Below are 15,370 nucleotides of genomic sequence, written 5' to 3' on the forward strand. Positions count from 1 at the left end.
ACGAAATGTCCGGGAATAACAGCATTGACGTCGCGGTGGAGCTGTCCAGCAGCCTCCGGTTCTGAAACAGTGGCGTGAACATGCTCAAATTGTTCAGCATCGATTGTGTTTTACGACTCGATTGTATGCCTACCATGTATCGATATCGACGCTTTGCTAAAACTGTGGATTCATTAAAAGCAAACTATTAAATGTTTATTGGGAGGTCAAATGATAATCAACTTCACAGAATATCTAATATATATATATATATATATATATATATATATATATATATATATATATATATATATGAGTTGACGTTTGGTATTAAACACAGTTCGTTTTACCTCAATAGTAAAAGGACAGGCTGGTTTACATGCGTTGTTGATAGACTGTGGGCTTGATATGACTTTATAGGAACATTTAAAGATGCTACCATCTGTGACGGAGTGCCGTCGATATTCTTATCAATGACTAGGCATAGGCTTTGAACTAACCGTATAACATGACATAAACAGCATTTGTTTGATAGAAAATAGAGATACAATGCAGTATATTTACTATGTAGGGAGATAGGGAGGTGTGCAAATTTGATCAAAACTGATGATTTAACGTGTGTACCACACATATCATGTTAATTGGCTGAGCGCAATATTTTATGTAAAGCAATATATTGGATCTGGGAGCATAACGGTTTTCGCCACAAAGTACAACTTGTAAATGCGTACGACTGGTATCTTTCACGTTTCCCATATATGTACAGTAATATATTACCCTGTGAAATTTTTAAAAATCTAACATTGCATTCTATGTTCTAAATCTCATACATGTTCACGTCAAAGCACGTCAGCAACACATTTCCCAAAGGAAATCCATACAGTGGAAACATGTTTTAAATGAATGGGCATGTTCATCCAGGTGTCTGTAACGTGAGAAATCTGTTACTTACACATAAGCGTGATATATAAACGCCCATCCTCTCGGTCTTTCCAGTACATTGTAGAGGAAATTCTGCAGTCTTCGATAGAAGGCATTTCTCTTCGGTGGCTTCCCCGTGCCTGAGATGCTAGACCTAGGCTTGCTTAAGATGCTGCCCCGCTTCGTAGCTTCGGAACCTGCTATGAGCAATGCCCCGTCTCTGTTTGAATCGCCAGCCCCAGCATCCAGCCCAACAAAGCCGACTTTGAGCTTTTTCTCCCCGGTAGGACCCGGATAAACTCCGCCGTTGCGGGACTTCTGCACCATAGTTGAAGTCTGCTGTCATGGGGAGCCGGGTGGCGATGTGTTCGACCCTTTGTCGGGTGGGAGCATCGCAGGGCTGGGCGTGTGGGGATAGAGGAACCGTATCGTTAGTGGAAACGTGCTGTCTCCCGTGCTGCTTCTGGAAAGCCAATTGAGAAGCGCACAAGAATCTGCAATGTGTACAGCCTTCTCACCTCGCTCCTTCCGGCCACCTGACTCTCCATAAAAAAGATTGGGTGGGGGATACGTCTTTAGTAAGTTTTTACCTAAAATATTGTGAGCATCACTTAGAAGAAATGAGAATACTAATAACACTAATAACAAATACAGTATACAAGAGCAGTTACCAACAGAGAAATGAAATATGCGCCACAGAAAGCAATGGAAAAAGACAATGAAAAAGAAATGTACTACTAAATGATAATGCCACCAAGCATCGAAAACTATTTTCAATTTAATTTCATATGAAAATGACGATCATTACCTTTATTTAGACAATTTACAGCAAGACGAAAATTTAATCTTATCAATTGTTTTTTTTTTTCCACATATATTGATTTTTTGTTATCACTGTCATTTCACTGAAAACTCGAGAGGAACTCGTTGACTAGAGTAAGATCATTTTATTTTAAATGACTGGATTGTTAGGGATTTCAAAGAATTCTATGGATAAGAGGGTCCAGGCTTATTCAATGGCAAATTCATTTGTGTTTTTCGGTACAGGAGCTCTGGTGGGATGGAAATGCTGATCGCACAGTGTGCATTGTTCGTAGTGGAGGAAAGATGCGTGTAGAATAAACTTACCCACATCATAAATGCGGTATCAGAATACAAATAAACGCAACGCTGTCATTTTAGTCGATTTGGAAAGACTTTATAATCATGTCAAGGCCCAGATTCAATCCAACTGGCAAGTCACAATGGCCATTTTCGATAATTATGTATGTAATCGATGTGATTTTGATATTATTTACATGATGTTTGAAATCAAAATGATTTCAAAGAAACAAACTAACAAAGCTAATGGCATCTCAAATAATATAACACAATGCAGTTGGCTGGAACCCGGACTCAAGTCTGCCATGCAAATTAATGGGCGTACATGCTGTATTTGTGTACGATTTCATGTAATCTATTTATTCATTCATCGTTGATGACCACATACAATAGATGACTCACAAGCAAAATATTCAAGCGCTAAGAACTGGAGCTTGGTCAATGCAGAAGCAAGTGGAGAGAACATACGGGATTCAATATCAATATCAGTTAGCCTTGTTATTCCTTAATATCAGATTGTTCCTGTAGGAACAGTCAACAAACTGGAACTGAATTCACAACACAGCCGTGAGTAGGTTTGTTTTATCTGAAATAGTTCATGAGAGTTCTGACGGCAAAAAGCCAGTAGTTCAGTGTCATTTGTTTTTTCTGCACCAGTTTCATCACATGTCCATAGGCAGGTAGTCATCTAGTAACAATAGCGGTGAAATTGAAAACAAGTATATTTTCAATACTCAATATCGGTGTCATACTTTATATACTGTATACTGATAGTAATCATAGCTCCTGTCACGACACAAATATTGACATAGATAATGATTTTATTTACTTGTGTGTGTATGTATGTATAAATAAATGTGTCATTGTTAGGTTACAAGCAAAAAAAAAAGCTACACTATGTAAAATGATTAGGGATACAAGTTCATTGTTTATTTTAAAATGTCAATGTTGCTGTTATCATTTGATTCCAGGACTGGAAATGTACAGTATTAAAGCATTTCACCAACTTTCTGCAAAGGAACTGTATGTTCAATAAACATTCAGGAGTGTAGTCACCGATTACTGCACAGGGTGGTCAAAAAGTTACCCTGTTGGAATGATTCCCCATAGTTAATGTTGGCTGCAAAATTAATTCACAAAAACTAAGCTGGTTTTTATGTATGGAAAAATGGGCACTTCATGTCAGTCTATTTCTGAAGAATTGAGTGAACACAATCCAAGACACCACCAACTGATCACAGCACGATGGGAAAAGTAACTTCTTATTCCAAATGGTAAGCATTCAGGCATTGTGTATTTGTTGAATAGGAAATTCTCACAAAGTCAATGTCAAATATTTTGGACATTATCAGTTTTTTCTCATATTTACTGCAGTCTCTGTGGGGTGTGGCTGTTGAGCTATGCGTTGCATGAACATTACAATATGAACAGGGGTGACCGAGTACAGTAGAAATTAAGTGTTAAGGGACTGGGCTTGCAGCAGGAAGGTTGATGGTTTATTTCCCAGATGGGCCATTGTAGCCTAGCACAAGGCATATAAACTCAATTGCTTCAGTAATATGTCCAGCTGCATACACAGCAAATATGCCTGATGTAAGCTGCACTAGGAAGGTGTGTCAGTACATAACAAGCATTAAAAAAGGTACATGCACAACTGCCGTTATATGTCTTTCCTTTGAGTCCCCCAATAAGATTTCTCTGGGTTTGTTTTGCTTGATGTTCAATGGCCTACATTTTGATTGCTATAGCAACGTTCAGACATGCCACATCACTGCTGCCTCTGACTGCAGAAGGACTGGGCTTCAAACAGAGCAATTATCTAAGTGAAGGCCACCGACATCAAAGCGGCCAGGGGCCACTGCAGAGCCTTTGAGCCTTAACATATGCCCAACAAGGATGCCACCGTAAAGCCAACAAGAATGGGCGGAGCCCAAAAGGTAGACCCTGAGCAGAAAATGCCGTAAAAGGCTTTGACATTTTACGAAAAGGGATGAGGCAGAACGGCAGCAGACTCCAAATGCATGTTTAAGAGCATCAGTCCAGCCAAACTGCAGTCAACCTGTACTGCATTATGAACAGGTAGATATGTCGTGAAGTAAAAGTTCATATGAAGCTCTTCAGCACAGACAATGTGGAATGTGTGAACAGGCTGAGAATTGTACCTGTGAAAGATGTGGCATGTTCATCCAGGACTACAGCTGAAGGTGGAAAACACCGATACGGAACCCCTTGAATTTGCATTTCATTTTAAGTAGCATTACAGAAAAAGCAAAGAAACACAAACACACATGAGTATTGTTATTTTTATTAACAACACTGCTCCTGCATTAGCAATCCCTGCATTGGTCCCCATTAAAATGAAGACATAAGGAGTGGTGAGCAACATAGTGTGTTGCAAGTATGTGTGTACGTGTGTGCGTGTGTGTTTTCTTTGGTCTGTCTCAGCTGTTGCCATAGTGATGCTGTCCCGTATTGGGCACCATTGTTTAAAAAAAGACCGCTTAGTGTCCACTGTAGTCTCTGGTGTCACTCAGAATTTCCTCCAATCTGGGAATCTTTAGAGACAGTATGGTGACATTCTTCATCTTATATAATAAATCCCCATGTCACAAATGACCTCTGTGCCACAGATTCACACTGACACCCCCGGCCAACTCAACTATATCAGAACGCAATCAGAGAACCACAATCTGAACTGTAGATAATATTTTATTAACTAGCAAACAGAGGTTAAATTTGCAACAATATCTATAATAATCTGAGAGAAAAAAATTAAACCTTTTTCTGTACAATGTTTTTAGAGCACACAAACTAAAATCAAACAAAGTATGTACAACAGTCAATATTTAGAAAAATTACAATAGGTATTACATGTAACGCATATCCAAGCACAGTGAATGTACTCTCTGGGTTAGGCATTGCTTGGTTCAGTTAAAATACAGCAATAAAACAATACTTTTAATAACAACACTGCTCAAACGAATATACTATCAGCTGGGGACATTTTTTTATAAATTAATCACATTACTGAAAAATTAGTCATTTGAACCACTAAAATCAGATGACAGAATAAACATAATCCAATTGAAAATAGATTAGGTGATCAAATTCACACATACAGTAGATACTGTTGGCAAACTAAGATGAGAAACTGACCTCATGGGTAGCACTCACTGATGGGCAATAGCTATGTTTTGTATGTGAGCTTGTCAGAGGTTAAGGGCAGTAGAGGCCAAACTACCTCAAGAGATGGTCTCAAAAACATCAGCTGTGAACACTAAATGGCTGTCACCTGTCTGAAAACAGCCCATTAAGTGAACTTCTGCCTGTGCGCAACTAAAGTGGGTCCCCCAGGGAGAGAAAAATTGAAACATGATGTTCCTGCCTCCAGAAATTTCCAGAATGTGTGACTGTCCATTCGTCTTGATGTCTCAAGAAGTCATTTAATTCACCAGTTCTTTATTAAAAACAGGACATAAGAAAGGACTGCTCCCACTGAATGCCATGCACTCATATTCCCCAGGTGAACTAGAAAAGACTGACATTTTGCATGAATGTTCATGGAGTTCAGCACCTGAGATTCCATTGAAGGCTTCCTTCTGCAAGTCTCCTGCAATATTGTGTTTTACCACTGAAACATCAAAATATTCTCCACAGAAGAAGGGGACGGTTAACTGAAAATGGTCAAATCAACTGTGGCTATCTTTGACCAGGAATATATACTGTAAGGTTTGCTGTCCACTTCATCACATTGTATACACCCTCATAAAATGTTAGACATGAAGCAAGAAAACAAGAGGCAAGACAGAAAAGTTACAGAGCAAATCCAAGCACATGAAAAAATATCCAGATTCAGTCAAACCACAGTGAGCTTTAGCCTTACCAAATATTGTCAGACATTACTCTTTTTTTCTATTACACATCTTTCGTTAATTCCAGCGACTGCTAGACATGAATTATTGCATAAGAAATGAAAAGACCTTACGCTTTTGTGTAAATTTGTAGATCAAATTTAAGGAGCAGTGAGGTTATATTAACTCTAGGCCTTTTTTTCAAAGCACATACAATTATAATCTGGGTCACTGGCATCCCATGAAATGTACCACCCTGCTCTCTCCCAAATGTCAAAAGGACACCAAGGGCTGTTCCATGAAAAAAAATATCAGCAGCTTAATTTTTAATAGTCTTCTTCCACACCAAACTGAAGCCTGAAATAAATTTGAAATGCTAAGGAAAAACTCAAGTACTTGAAGATGAACCCCATGGAAAGTGATTGGTTGGAAATACCAAGCACACAATGTGTGAATGCACATACAAGATTTATTTGGCACATCCAGCCAGGCATTTCCCCTGGGCTTTTTATTTTCCCATAGAACTGCAGGTGACCTTTTACATTATTTTAAGAGATGGCAAACTGATGACTAACTACGGCTTCGCTCCAGGAATGTAAGGCTCTGTTTGTTTGAAAGCAGCATCTGCACTTTTCTTTTGCCTTGTGAGAAAATATGGATAAATACCTAAAGCATGGATTTTAAAAAGCATATCACTTAATGTTGGACATATTAGCTGAAAGAAATCAGCTAACACAGAAATAAACAGATTTCTCCCAGTTAATGAAACTAAATGGATTTCTATTACTGTACGTTCCCATAGGCAAACAATGTCTTGCGTGCATATCTGAGGTTAAAAAAAAAAAAAAGTTTATATGTAAAAATACAGGGTTAAAATGCACCATTCCCTTACACCTGCATCACCTGAGTGAGACACATGAGAATTTAAGAATTTATTCAATGGTGTATTTTTTTACTTCGTATTTTTTAATACTCTCATTGGATCAATTTTCGCACATTATCTCCTGCTGAATGAGCACTTTATGGACAATATACGTGGCTTTACCTCCAATGTGTTAAAAGCAAGTGAATACAGTTTTGAAAGTGCAATGTATTTTAAATCACAGAAAGTTACCACTAACACTGATGCTAAACAAAAATTACTCAAATACAATTAATCATCCAGCTCAACTCCTCCTACCCCCGTTATCTCCTTTACGCTAGATGTAAAAATACCTTATCTAGGTTTTGTAAACAAGAAATCCTGTTTTGTGATTATGAGCATTATCCCAGCACACTGGGAAAAACTATCCAGCATTACTGTGTGAATGACTTTACTAAGGAGCACTGCTAATGAAATTAATACGTGACCTGGTAAGACTTCGCAATTCACTGTAGGAAAAATTCGCCAAAATGGAAAATTTCGTCAGAGTTCAACTGACTAATGTCCCTCTTCACATTGAATGTCAGGATTTGCTTTGAAGAGGACAGACAATTGGTTAACCACAATTTAGCGGGTAATTCCATCAGAGTTACACCTTGCCTGAACCAGGTAGCTAATGGTTTAAACTAGCTTACTGTAAGAGGCCGGTGTCACAACAGCTTTGATTGGCTGCTTTCATGCGTCGCTTGTGACCGCTTAAGTCACAAGCACAGTGACTGGTTATTGATGAAGATGGCGTTGCCCCGGAGGTGAAGATGTAAAGGGAGAATTTCCACCCTGTCTAATCAATACTGATGAAAAAAGAGAATTTGTAAATAAGTCAAAAGGAGAAAAGCCCTTTTGGTGAGGCAGTGTCCAGTACAGTACATCTTTCGAGCTTGTCGTGCTCCCTCCGTAAATCAGAGGCGAACATTTCAAAATGTCATGACCAAATCGCCATTGACAATCACACCCGTGTTAACCGGAAACGTCAACTTTTCCGATCAAACTGTTGAAATGTACAGCATTTTTACAAATGTATTAAATGTTTTACACATTATATTGCATCTTCTTAAAGTTTTCTTAAATTATAACATTGATCTCCTTCAATCGGCATATATACTATATGTTGGTCCCTGTGACAATAAAATATTGTTATAAATATGTACAAGAAAATAAGAGCAAAATTAAAATATAATGCTTACGATAATTTGTACTTCAGTCATCCCTTTGTCGTCATATTCTTTCCTGCATCTATTATTAACAGTATATTCTGTCAACAATGAAGATGGATTTGAGTCTTCCTTGATAGGCATATTTAGCGATTTTCCCGGCATGACATGCGAAGATAAATAAAACTGTACTATATTACCTCAAAACAACAACATGCTATGCAAAAGAGACGAACATCTTACAATGCCGTGACGCTCTGACAGGCTTCTCTGAGACTATTTACCACATACGTACACTCGCAAAATCAACAAATGATTAGACTTACAGAATATTTAGGCAACGCTCTCCTGACGCTCTCCTTGCATCATAACACTGGTTAATAAAAGAGCAACAAGATAAAACGCTAAAATTTAAAGGCAATATGCTGCTGGTCCTTTAAATACTGTATGCTATTTAGTCTGGAATGCTTTTACTTTTTCTGCTCAATTTAAATACCTGATATTACCAAGGAATAAAATTCCCCTTTGATATTTCAAGACAGACAATAAATAACATGTTAAGGTATCTGCACTGACTTGCTCTCTCTTGCACTCGATCGGCAGCAATAGCACGTTCACCTTTCGACCTCATCCATAACCCAAGGTCTGCTGTAAGTGGGGCCCAACTCCAAACATGCTGCGCTGAGATGGCCTCAAGAACCACGAGGGCCTCGCATGCACCCAGCAACAGATAAATAATACAGCTTGAGTATGACAGCATGCTGAAACTGCAGTCTGAGGCAAGGGGATAACAATGATCCGTGTCAGGTAGTTTACAGTTGGAACAGGAATCCTGCAGTTAACAGTAACAGTAACCTGTATATCTAACTGTAATCCTGCAGCAGTCACACTGACTAGGCGTGCTCCACCAGAACCGAGGCCCGAAGAGCCTGAAATCTCCGAAAGATCCCATCATGAGGAAGGTCCAGCTCCTTCTCTGATCCTGCCGATTGGCCTTATGTGTTCCACGCTCCAGGAGGAACCACAAAGTCCAAGGCCAATCTTTGAACTGGTGTTGTCTGGACAGATTGCTTTACCTAGAACAAACTTTCCCGATTCTCTGGATGTGTCCCTGGGCATTGATAAGAGAGGCAATCTGAAATGACTGATGTCCCGATGTTTCTCACAGGCAGATTTGTGGATGAGCTCTCTACAGGAGACACATGTCTTCTGAATCCGAGTCACTTGTGAACAATGAAAGAAAACTAAAAATACTGCATCGCTAAAAACTCTGTCCTTATAGGTCCCCATCAGAGGGTGGCAAACACAGCTTGAAGAGCCTATGGGAAATAGAAACAGAAATATCTAATTGAATGTAATATACACATAAACATCAGGCAAAATGTAGCAGAGGCTGTAGCAATTCCGCATCATGTGGGCCTCACAAACAGTAACTGTAGGAGTATAAGTAGGAAAATCTTGACAATGGTCTTTGACGGTCAATTGTCCTGCTCCTGAACCCTTGAGTTGTACAGACATACTTCATAAAGACCGAAACTGAAGTGGGGCTTTCAGATCCTTCTGAATCATAATTACAGGCAGTGAAATTCAACTCAGTGTCCTTGTCTTGCCACAGCATATTTAGTCTCCATGCTGAATTGCCATAATTAAATTTTCCACTTCAGTTTTCCAACTTGTTCGATTTTTATTCAAGCTATTTGCTTAACAAGAATCGACCGGTGGTGTTTACAGCAGATGAAGAGTTTTCTAGTCTTCCCTGCAGCTCAGGTCTCCATAAATTAGTACCATTCATTGGTTGGGCATGGAAATCACCTGTTCATCCAGCAATCAGTCACATTCTGGTTAAAGGCATATCTAACACCCATCAGGAGTGGACACCGTGTAACTAGACATTACACTCAGGTAACCTGGCAGTTTTAGAATGCTTCCTCTTCCCAACTCCACAGGCAGCTTTCAGGGCTCATTTGACAGCGCAAAATGCAGTTACCTTGGTGCAGAAGGAGGCATCTGGTCCATCACTTTTAGGTTCTTGGCTGAGATTTCAACCCTGGTACCCTGTCGGAACAGATTTAAGGGATGTGAACTTCATTCTGTCCAGCTTTAATGACAGCACTGGTGTTCTTAAGGGGGAGCAGTGGGGGCAACTGCAGGAGGCCCAGTCCTTGAAGAGGGGCCCACAGACTAAGCACAATGTTCCCCTTCTTTGTCCCTATGGTGCATATTGCTTGCATGTTTATTGTAGGACCTAACCATTTCATTCAGGTCAACACTGTCCAATTTTCCCCACATTGTGTTCTTGCAGAGGGTGGTTGGGGGGCCTTACTATTACCTCCTACATAAGGTCCCAAAGCCGCTAAAGCCACCACAGAGACAGAGAGCTTCGAGTTACTTATTCCCTCTTATACATTATTTCACACATGACTGCCTCCTCTTTTTTATCATTTCTTTAAAATTAATGTTGGCAAAGCAGTCAGTCCAAGTCACCTTTTAAACAGATTAATAGCTCAGAACTGTGCACACACAAAACAGAGCTCACAATCTTCAGATTTACAACTTTACAATTTATGATCTATAACTTGGCAACACACAGAGAGTTTCTGGCAGAGAGTTTTGTTTAAATTTTGATAATGGAATATAGACGGTACCTGTTTGCGCATGATATCCATGGTCTGCATGAGACATCTGGGCAGAAGTCCATGGTTCCGAGCCAGGACCACGGCCTGCTCCAGGGACACACTCAGAGTGCACCTGTATCACACGGAGTGATGTCAGAGATAAAGCCCCGCCCCTACCCCTCCCCAAACAGGAAGTGAGGAGGAGCCAACACTGAAATGCATCCTGATCCACTGTTCAATCTAACTGCAGGATGCTTCATTCATAATTTTAAATGAGCAATTGTGATTTTTTTTGTCTTCACACGATCACTTCAGTGACAAATAAATCACAATAAACACAGCAACAAAAGAAGCACAACACAAGATTCATACCAAATTTAAGAGCAAAAACACAGATTGAATATATTTGAAGACATTTGACTTATTTGACATTCACAGGCCAGGTTCTCTCATACAAAAGTGGCACATCAAAATAGCTGGCCATTCTGCAATGATTAACATAGTCTGCTATGCATGCTATGCCTACATGCACTAGTCATCTCTAATGAGTCATGCACACAAATGGTCATCCTGAAGGGGGCGCTGTGGCAGGACGGGTACCTCTGCATGCCGGTGGCACACATGGTGATGTGGCAGGCGCCCAGTCGGTTGCAGAGCTCTGAGGATATGGGCAGCACGCTGACCCCCGAGGGGTGACTGCTCCCCCCGCTGGATGCGCTGGGCTTAACGTTGACGTACGACTGCATGAGCCGGCAGAGGTCGTCCAGAGCGTTGAGAGGTCGCAGAAGCTGGAGGGGGAGGAGGAGTTGGGGGGAGGGGTTTGGAGAGGGGGAGTACGGTCAGCAGCAGGTCAGGAGAAAAAGTCTGGAGCAACAGCTTTTGTACCCTTGAGCAAAGTAATTAGCCTGAATATGTCTACAGATTTGTAATTAATGGATAATGTGTATATTGTAAACTTGGTGTGCAATTAACAGTGACTTACATAGATATGCATGTAGTCACATAAATTTAATGTAATCAATGGTTTAAACCCTCATCTTGAGCATTAATATAATTTATGGTTGCCCTCTACGAAAGTGTCATTGTGGTTGACATTATAATCAGTGTAATCGCTATAGAGATTGAGATGGTGGTTATCCTAGAATCCAGACAAACATGTTTGATCAGCTTCATAAATTTTAATTGGGAAGATCCTTCCTCCTCTGCTGAATACAAAGTAATTTACCAATAACAAAATGTGTCAATTGGATTCATCTAACAGGATCTACACGTTACTCCATGCCAGGTGTTAATCTAACCAACCAGAGCACAAAATCCCACACCTGCCAGTGGCTTAACACCTACCGTACTGTGCTATTTAGAGACTACACCAGAAATCCCCTGACATACCTGGTCTATCTTTACAGCTGTGGTGTTAGAGTCTGAAGGTAAATTGGATTTCTCTAGATAAAAAGCCCTAGGAGAGAGAACATGAGAGAGAGAGACATCATGCATTTCAATACAATCATATTTGATTGTATATACAATTTATGCATCAAGATATTCAGATGAAACTCATTTGTGAATAAACACAATCAAAGCTCTGCACTCTCATAAACAGTTTCAATGCCTAGCCAAGTGTAATAAAGTCAGATCACTAGATAGAGAATGAGGAAGGAATTGGGAGGGACGCCCTCTGCAGGTACCTCAGCCTGCGGTAGTAGGCCTTGACCTTCTCCAGGGAGACTGCGTTTGTGCGCTGCTGAAACTCCTCCATAGAAACGCTCACCTGAGGGGACACACCCTCTGGCCTCTCCAGCGCTGGAACGGCATTGAATTACATTTGTTTACCTCTTACATTTGGGATTCTACCATGTAACTTGGTTACAAATCCAGTCCATTTCCATAAACATGATGCACCATACATATGGGCTGAGCACACATTAAAGGTACAATATCCAGTGTGGACTGCAAAATACAAGCCATGTGTAACTTTTTTATTATTTAAAATAGAGTTCCCATTTGTTTTTGAAAGCAGAAGAGGCCTCTGTTTAGAGGCCAGCATCCTTGCTGTGCTATATATTTACATATAACATGTCCCTGTAACCTACATATTGTACAGATGGTGTAGTACTAAGTACCAGCCACTAGATGGAGGCATCCATCCATTTTCTACCACTGAGCTCCATACCCCTCTGAAAAGTTGCAGTGAGATTTTACATTGAGGTCTGTTCTATATACTACCATTCAATAGAAACAATGCTAAATCCACGCAGACTTTCCTTTCTTTTATACTGTGAACTTGGCTATCACCGAAATAAATCAATAGAAACTATTATGAAATTGTGTGACCACAAAGCACCTAATAAACCACTTGGTCTTGTCCTGTAACCTCTTTGAATGTTGTCTGGGCTAGTTTTGACCCTGAACCCCAATGAGTGGATAACCAAAGGAACTCCTGTCAGAGCTAAGGTCTGTTCTATTTTTCTGTCGAGGTTACCTATATTAAGCCTTCTCTTAGTAGTGTATACTTCTGACCTAGCACATTTCAATTGTGTTTGAAACCAAAAAAGAAAAAGGCAACACTTGCTTCGATTTATCTCACAAAGCTACAAGAAAAGAAGTTTAGGCTGAACACAGGCCTTCTGTCCTAGTGCTAATACAGGCAGTGGGAAGGCTGATTTTGGAAAGGAGGCTGTTGTGAGGCTGCTTTGTTGGACCGGCTTGCTCACCCCTGGTGAATAGCACCGTGTGAAGCTTGAGGCTTCCCCCGTTCTGGAGCCTGGTGGGCAGCTCGCAGAAGTGGCAGCTGTCCAACAGCAGGGTGACCCTCAGCGCCTGTCGGCTTCCCTCTACTTGGTAGCACACCGACGTGTCTGTGGGAGAGGAGGGGGGAAAAAACACGTCACACGCTAACCTGGATGCCCACCACCCTGTCCTCCAGCTCACCTGCTGTGCATAATCCCAGAGCCATTCATACACAAATGCTACGCGCTAACCGGCATTGTGCTAGGTTTGCGTATTTATCGAAAACTGAGATAAAGCCGTAAGCTCCTTTTAAGCATTTCCACAATAACAGCTGGGCAGTCACTGAAAAAAACGACAAACCCCAGCTTTTTTTCTTTGTTTTATTTCTTCGGCATTCACTTTTAGCAGCTATCTAGGCTCTCTATAATAAATTCCCTGACAGGGGTGAGTGCAGAAGCAACAGAAAATTCTTATTTATGAAGATAGCTTTACTACCCTTCACACTTCATTCTAAAATCCTACCCCTTTACTTCCAGTGCATGCAATTTGTGCTGACATGTGCTTGGCATGTTTTCTCTCAATAATCCACTCTAAAAAGCATAGCCTGTGTGTCTTACTTGCGACCAGACATTCATCCTCCAGCTGGCGGAAGTAAACGGTCACTTTGTCCAAGTCTTGCAGTGCTGCTTTTGTGTCCTCAAGCATCGTTCTCTCTTCCTTCTGTCAGACAAAAGGAAAAATCCCTGCTGAAACACCTGACTATTCCAAGTCAGCCAATGGGAAGTTGGCCTTATCCAATGCAGTCTCTATGCATTCAACTGATTGGCCCAAAAATAAATGTGTTCACTTTTCACTGGATGAAAAAAAAAAATCAACATTTACTTGTTTCTATGTATTTTTAAAACTGCATTTTCATGTGGGTCTCTAACCACGTGAAGGGACAGTTTGGTGCGGTAAGAAGTTTAAAGTGGTAAGTGAGCTGGGTTTCGGTGAATTTTGGGCAGGTCCTTGCCAGGAATGTTTTCAGGTGAGTAGTTAGTGGGGTTTTAGGGGGGTTACTGAGTGGAATTTTACGCATGGGTTTGCCTGGGGAGCTTCTGGGGGGTTTCTGAGGCAGGATTTTAAGGCCTTGACGGGACCCTTACCACGTGAGGCGACAGCATGGACTGGAAGTTGAATAGCACGCCGATGGCGGCGATCTGCTCCAGCCACTTCCTGCTGACCTCCTTGCTGTCCTCCTCGTACTCGCCGTTGTTGTTGTAGCGCAAGTTGAGGGCGGCCAGCAGCTGCTCGGACAGGGTGCAGAGTGCCCCCACCACGCTCTGGCAAAAGATGACGTCCCGGCGCAGCTGCAGGTCCGTGTCTGGGGGGGTGGGGGGGGTCAGCATCAGTGCCCAGCCATGTCTAACTTGTAGTGTAGCAGTCAAAGCAATGACATCTGGACTCTAGGGTTTGTGAGTTTGAATCCCATGCGGTCCCAAGGGGTTAATCCAAAGGTACTTCAAAATAAAAATCTAGCCATATAATCATGACTATTTGAACATGCAGTAGGACTGTATGTCATCCTAGCTAAGCTTTTCTGCTAAGCAAATCAATAATGAGGCTAATATAATTACCTGCTGTTGAAAGTCCACACCACAAATGAGAGGTGGGAAAACATTTCTAAAAGGCAGGTTTCTGAATTATGATATATGGAGTATGGTGTATCTCCATATGGAAAGAAATTTGTCCACATGTTCATATATGAGAAAATATATCTATGTATATGCTTAAGCCCTCTGTATGACGCAGTACCAGTATCCTAAATAAATCTATTACAGTGTATTAGAGATGAGAAGGCATTTTTATTTTGAAGATGAGAGCCCATTTTGGGAAGACTGTAGCAGCACATTAACAGTTTCCATATGTCTACTGTGGATTCACTGGAGCAGGCCCTGGTGTTGTAAGACATAACAAGCCTGTACCTCACAAATAAATCTCCGTCACACTACAGTAATTCACAACAGAGAGCACCCCCCACCACCCCCCTCGCGCTCACAGACACACACACACACACACACACGCACACACGCACACACATAGATCCACCCCTGATAAATGTAA

General features: G+C 41.0%; 2 protein-coding genes across 3 annotated transcripts in view; both read right to left on the reverse strand.

Moving 5' to 3' along the window:
- Positions 1-1,358, reverse strand: part of LOC118780504 (potassium voltage-gated channel subfamily KQT member 2-like) — a 42,760-nt gene extending 41,402 nt beyond the window's left edge. For both annotated transcript variants that reach the window (XM_036533035.1, XM_036533034.1), the window contains exon 1: positions 932-1,358. In XM_036533035.1, the coding sequence (XP_036388928.1) occupies positions 932-1,227 (296 nt within the window). In that variant the 5' untranslated portion in view covers positions 1,228-1,358. The remainder of the gene's footprint in view (positions 1-931) is intronic.
- Positions 1,359-6,081: 4,723 nt separating this feature from the next.
- Positions 6,082-15,370, reverse strand: part of LOC118780531 (phosphatidylinositol 3,4,5-trisphosphate-dependent Rac exchanger 1 protein-like) — a 99,738-nt gene continuing 90,449 nt past the window's right edge. The window contains exons 32-40 of the mRNA XM_036533076.1: positions 14,413-14,630; positions 13,885-13,987; positions 13,252-13,395; positions 12,226-12,340; positions 11,930-11,996; positions 11,141-11,328; positions 10,571-10,673; positions 9,913-9,980; positions 6,082-9,244 (exon numbers count right to left, since the gene is read on the reverse strand). Of these exons, the coding sequence (XP_036388969.1) occupies positions 9,202-9,244; positions 9,913-9,980; positions 10,571-10,673; positions 11,141-11,328; positions 11,930-11,996; positions 12,226-12,340; positions 13,252-13,395; positions 13,885-13,987; positions 14,413-14,630 (1,049 nt within the window). The 3' untranslated portion in view covers positions 6,082-9,201. The remainder of the gene's footprint in view (positions 9,245-9,912; positions 9,981-10,570; positions 10,674-11,140; positions 11,329-11,929; positions 11,997-12,225; positions 12,341-13,251; positions 13,396-13,884; positions 13,988-14,412; positions 14,631-15,370) is intronic.

The sequence above is a fragment of the Megalops cyprinoides genome, chromosome 7 (genome assembly GCF_013368585.1).
Source record: "Megalops cyprinoides isolate fMegCyp1 chromosome 7, fMegCyp1.pri, whole genome shotgun sequence".
NCBI lineage: Eukaryota > Metazoa > Chordata > Actinopteri > Elopiformes > Megalopidae > Megalops > Megalops cyprinoides.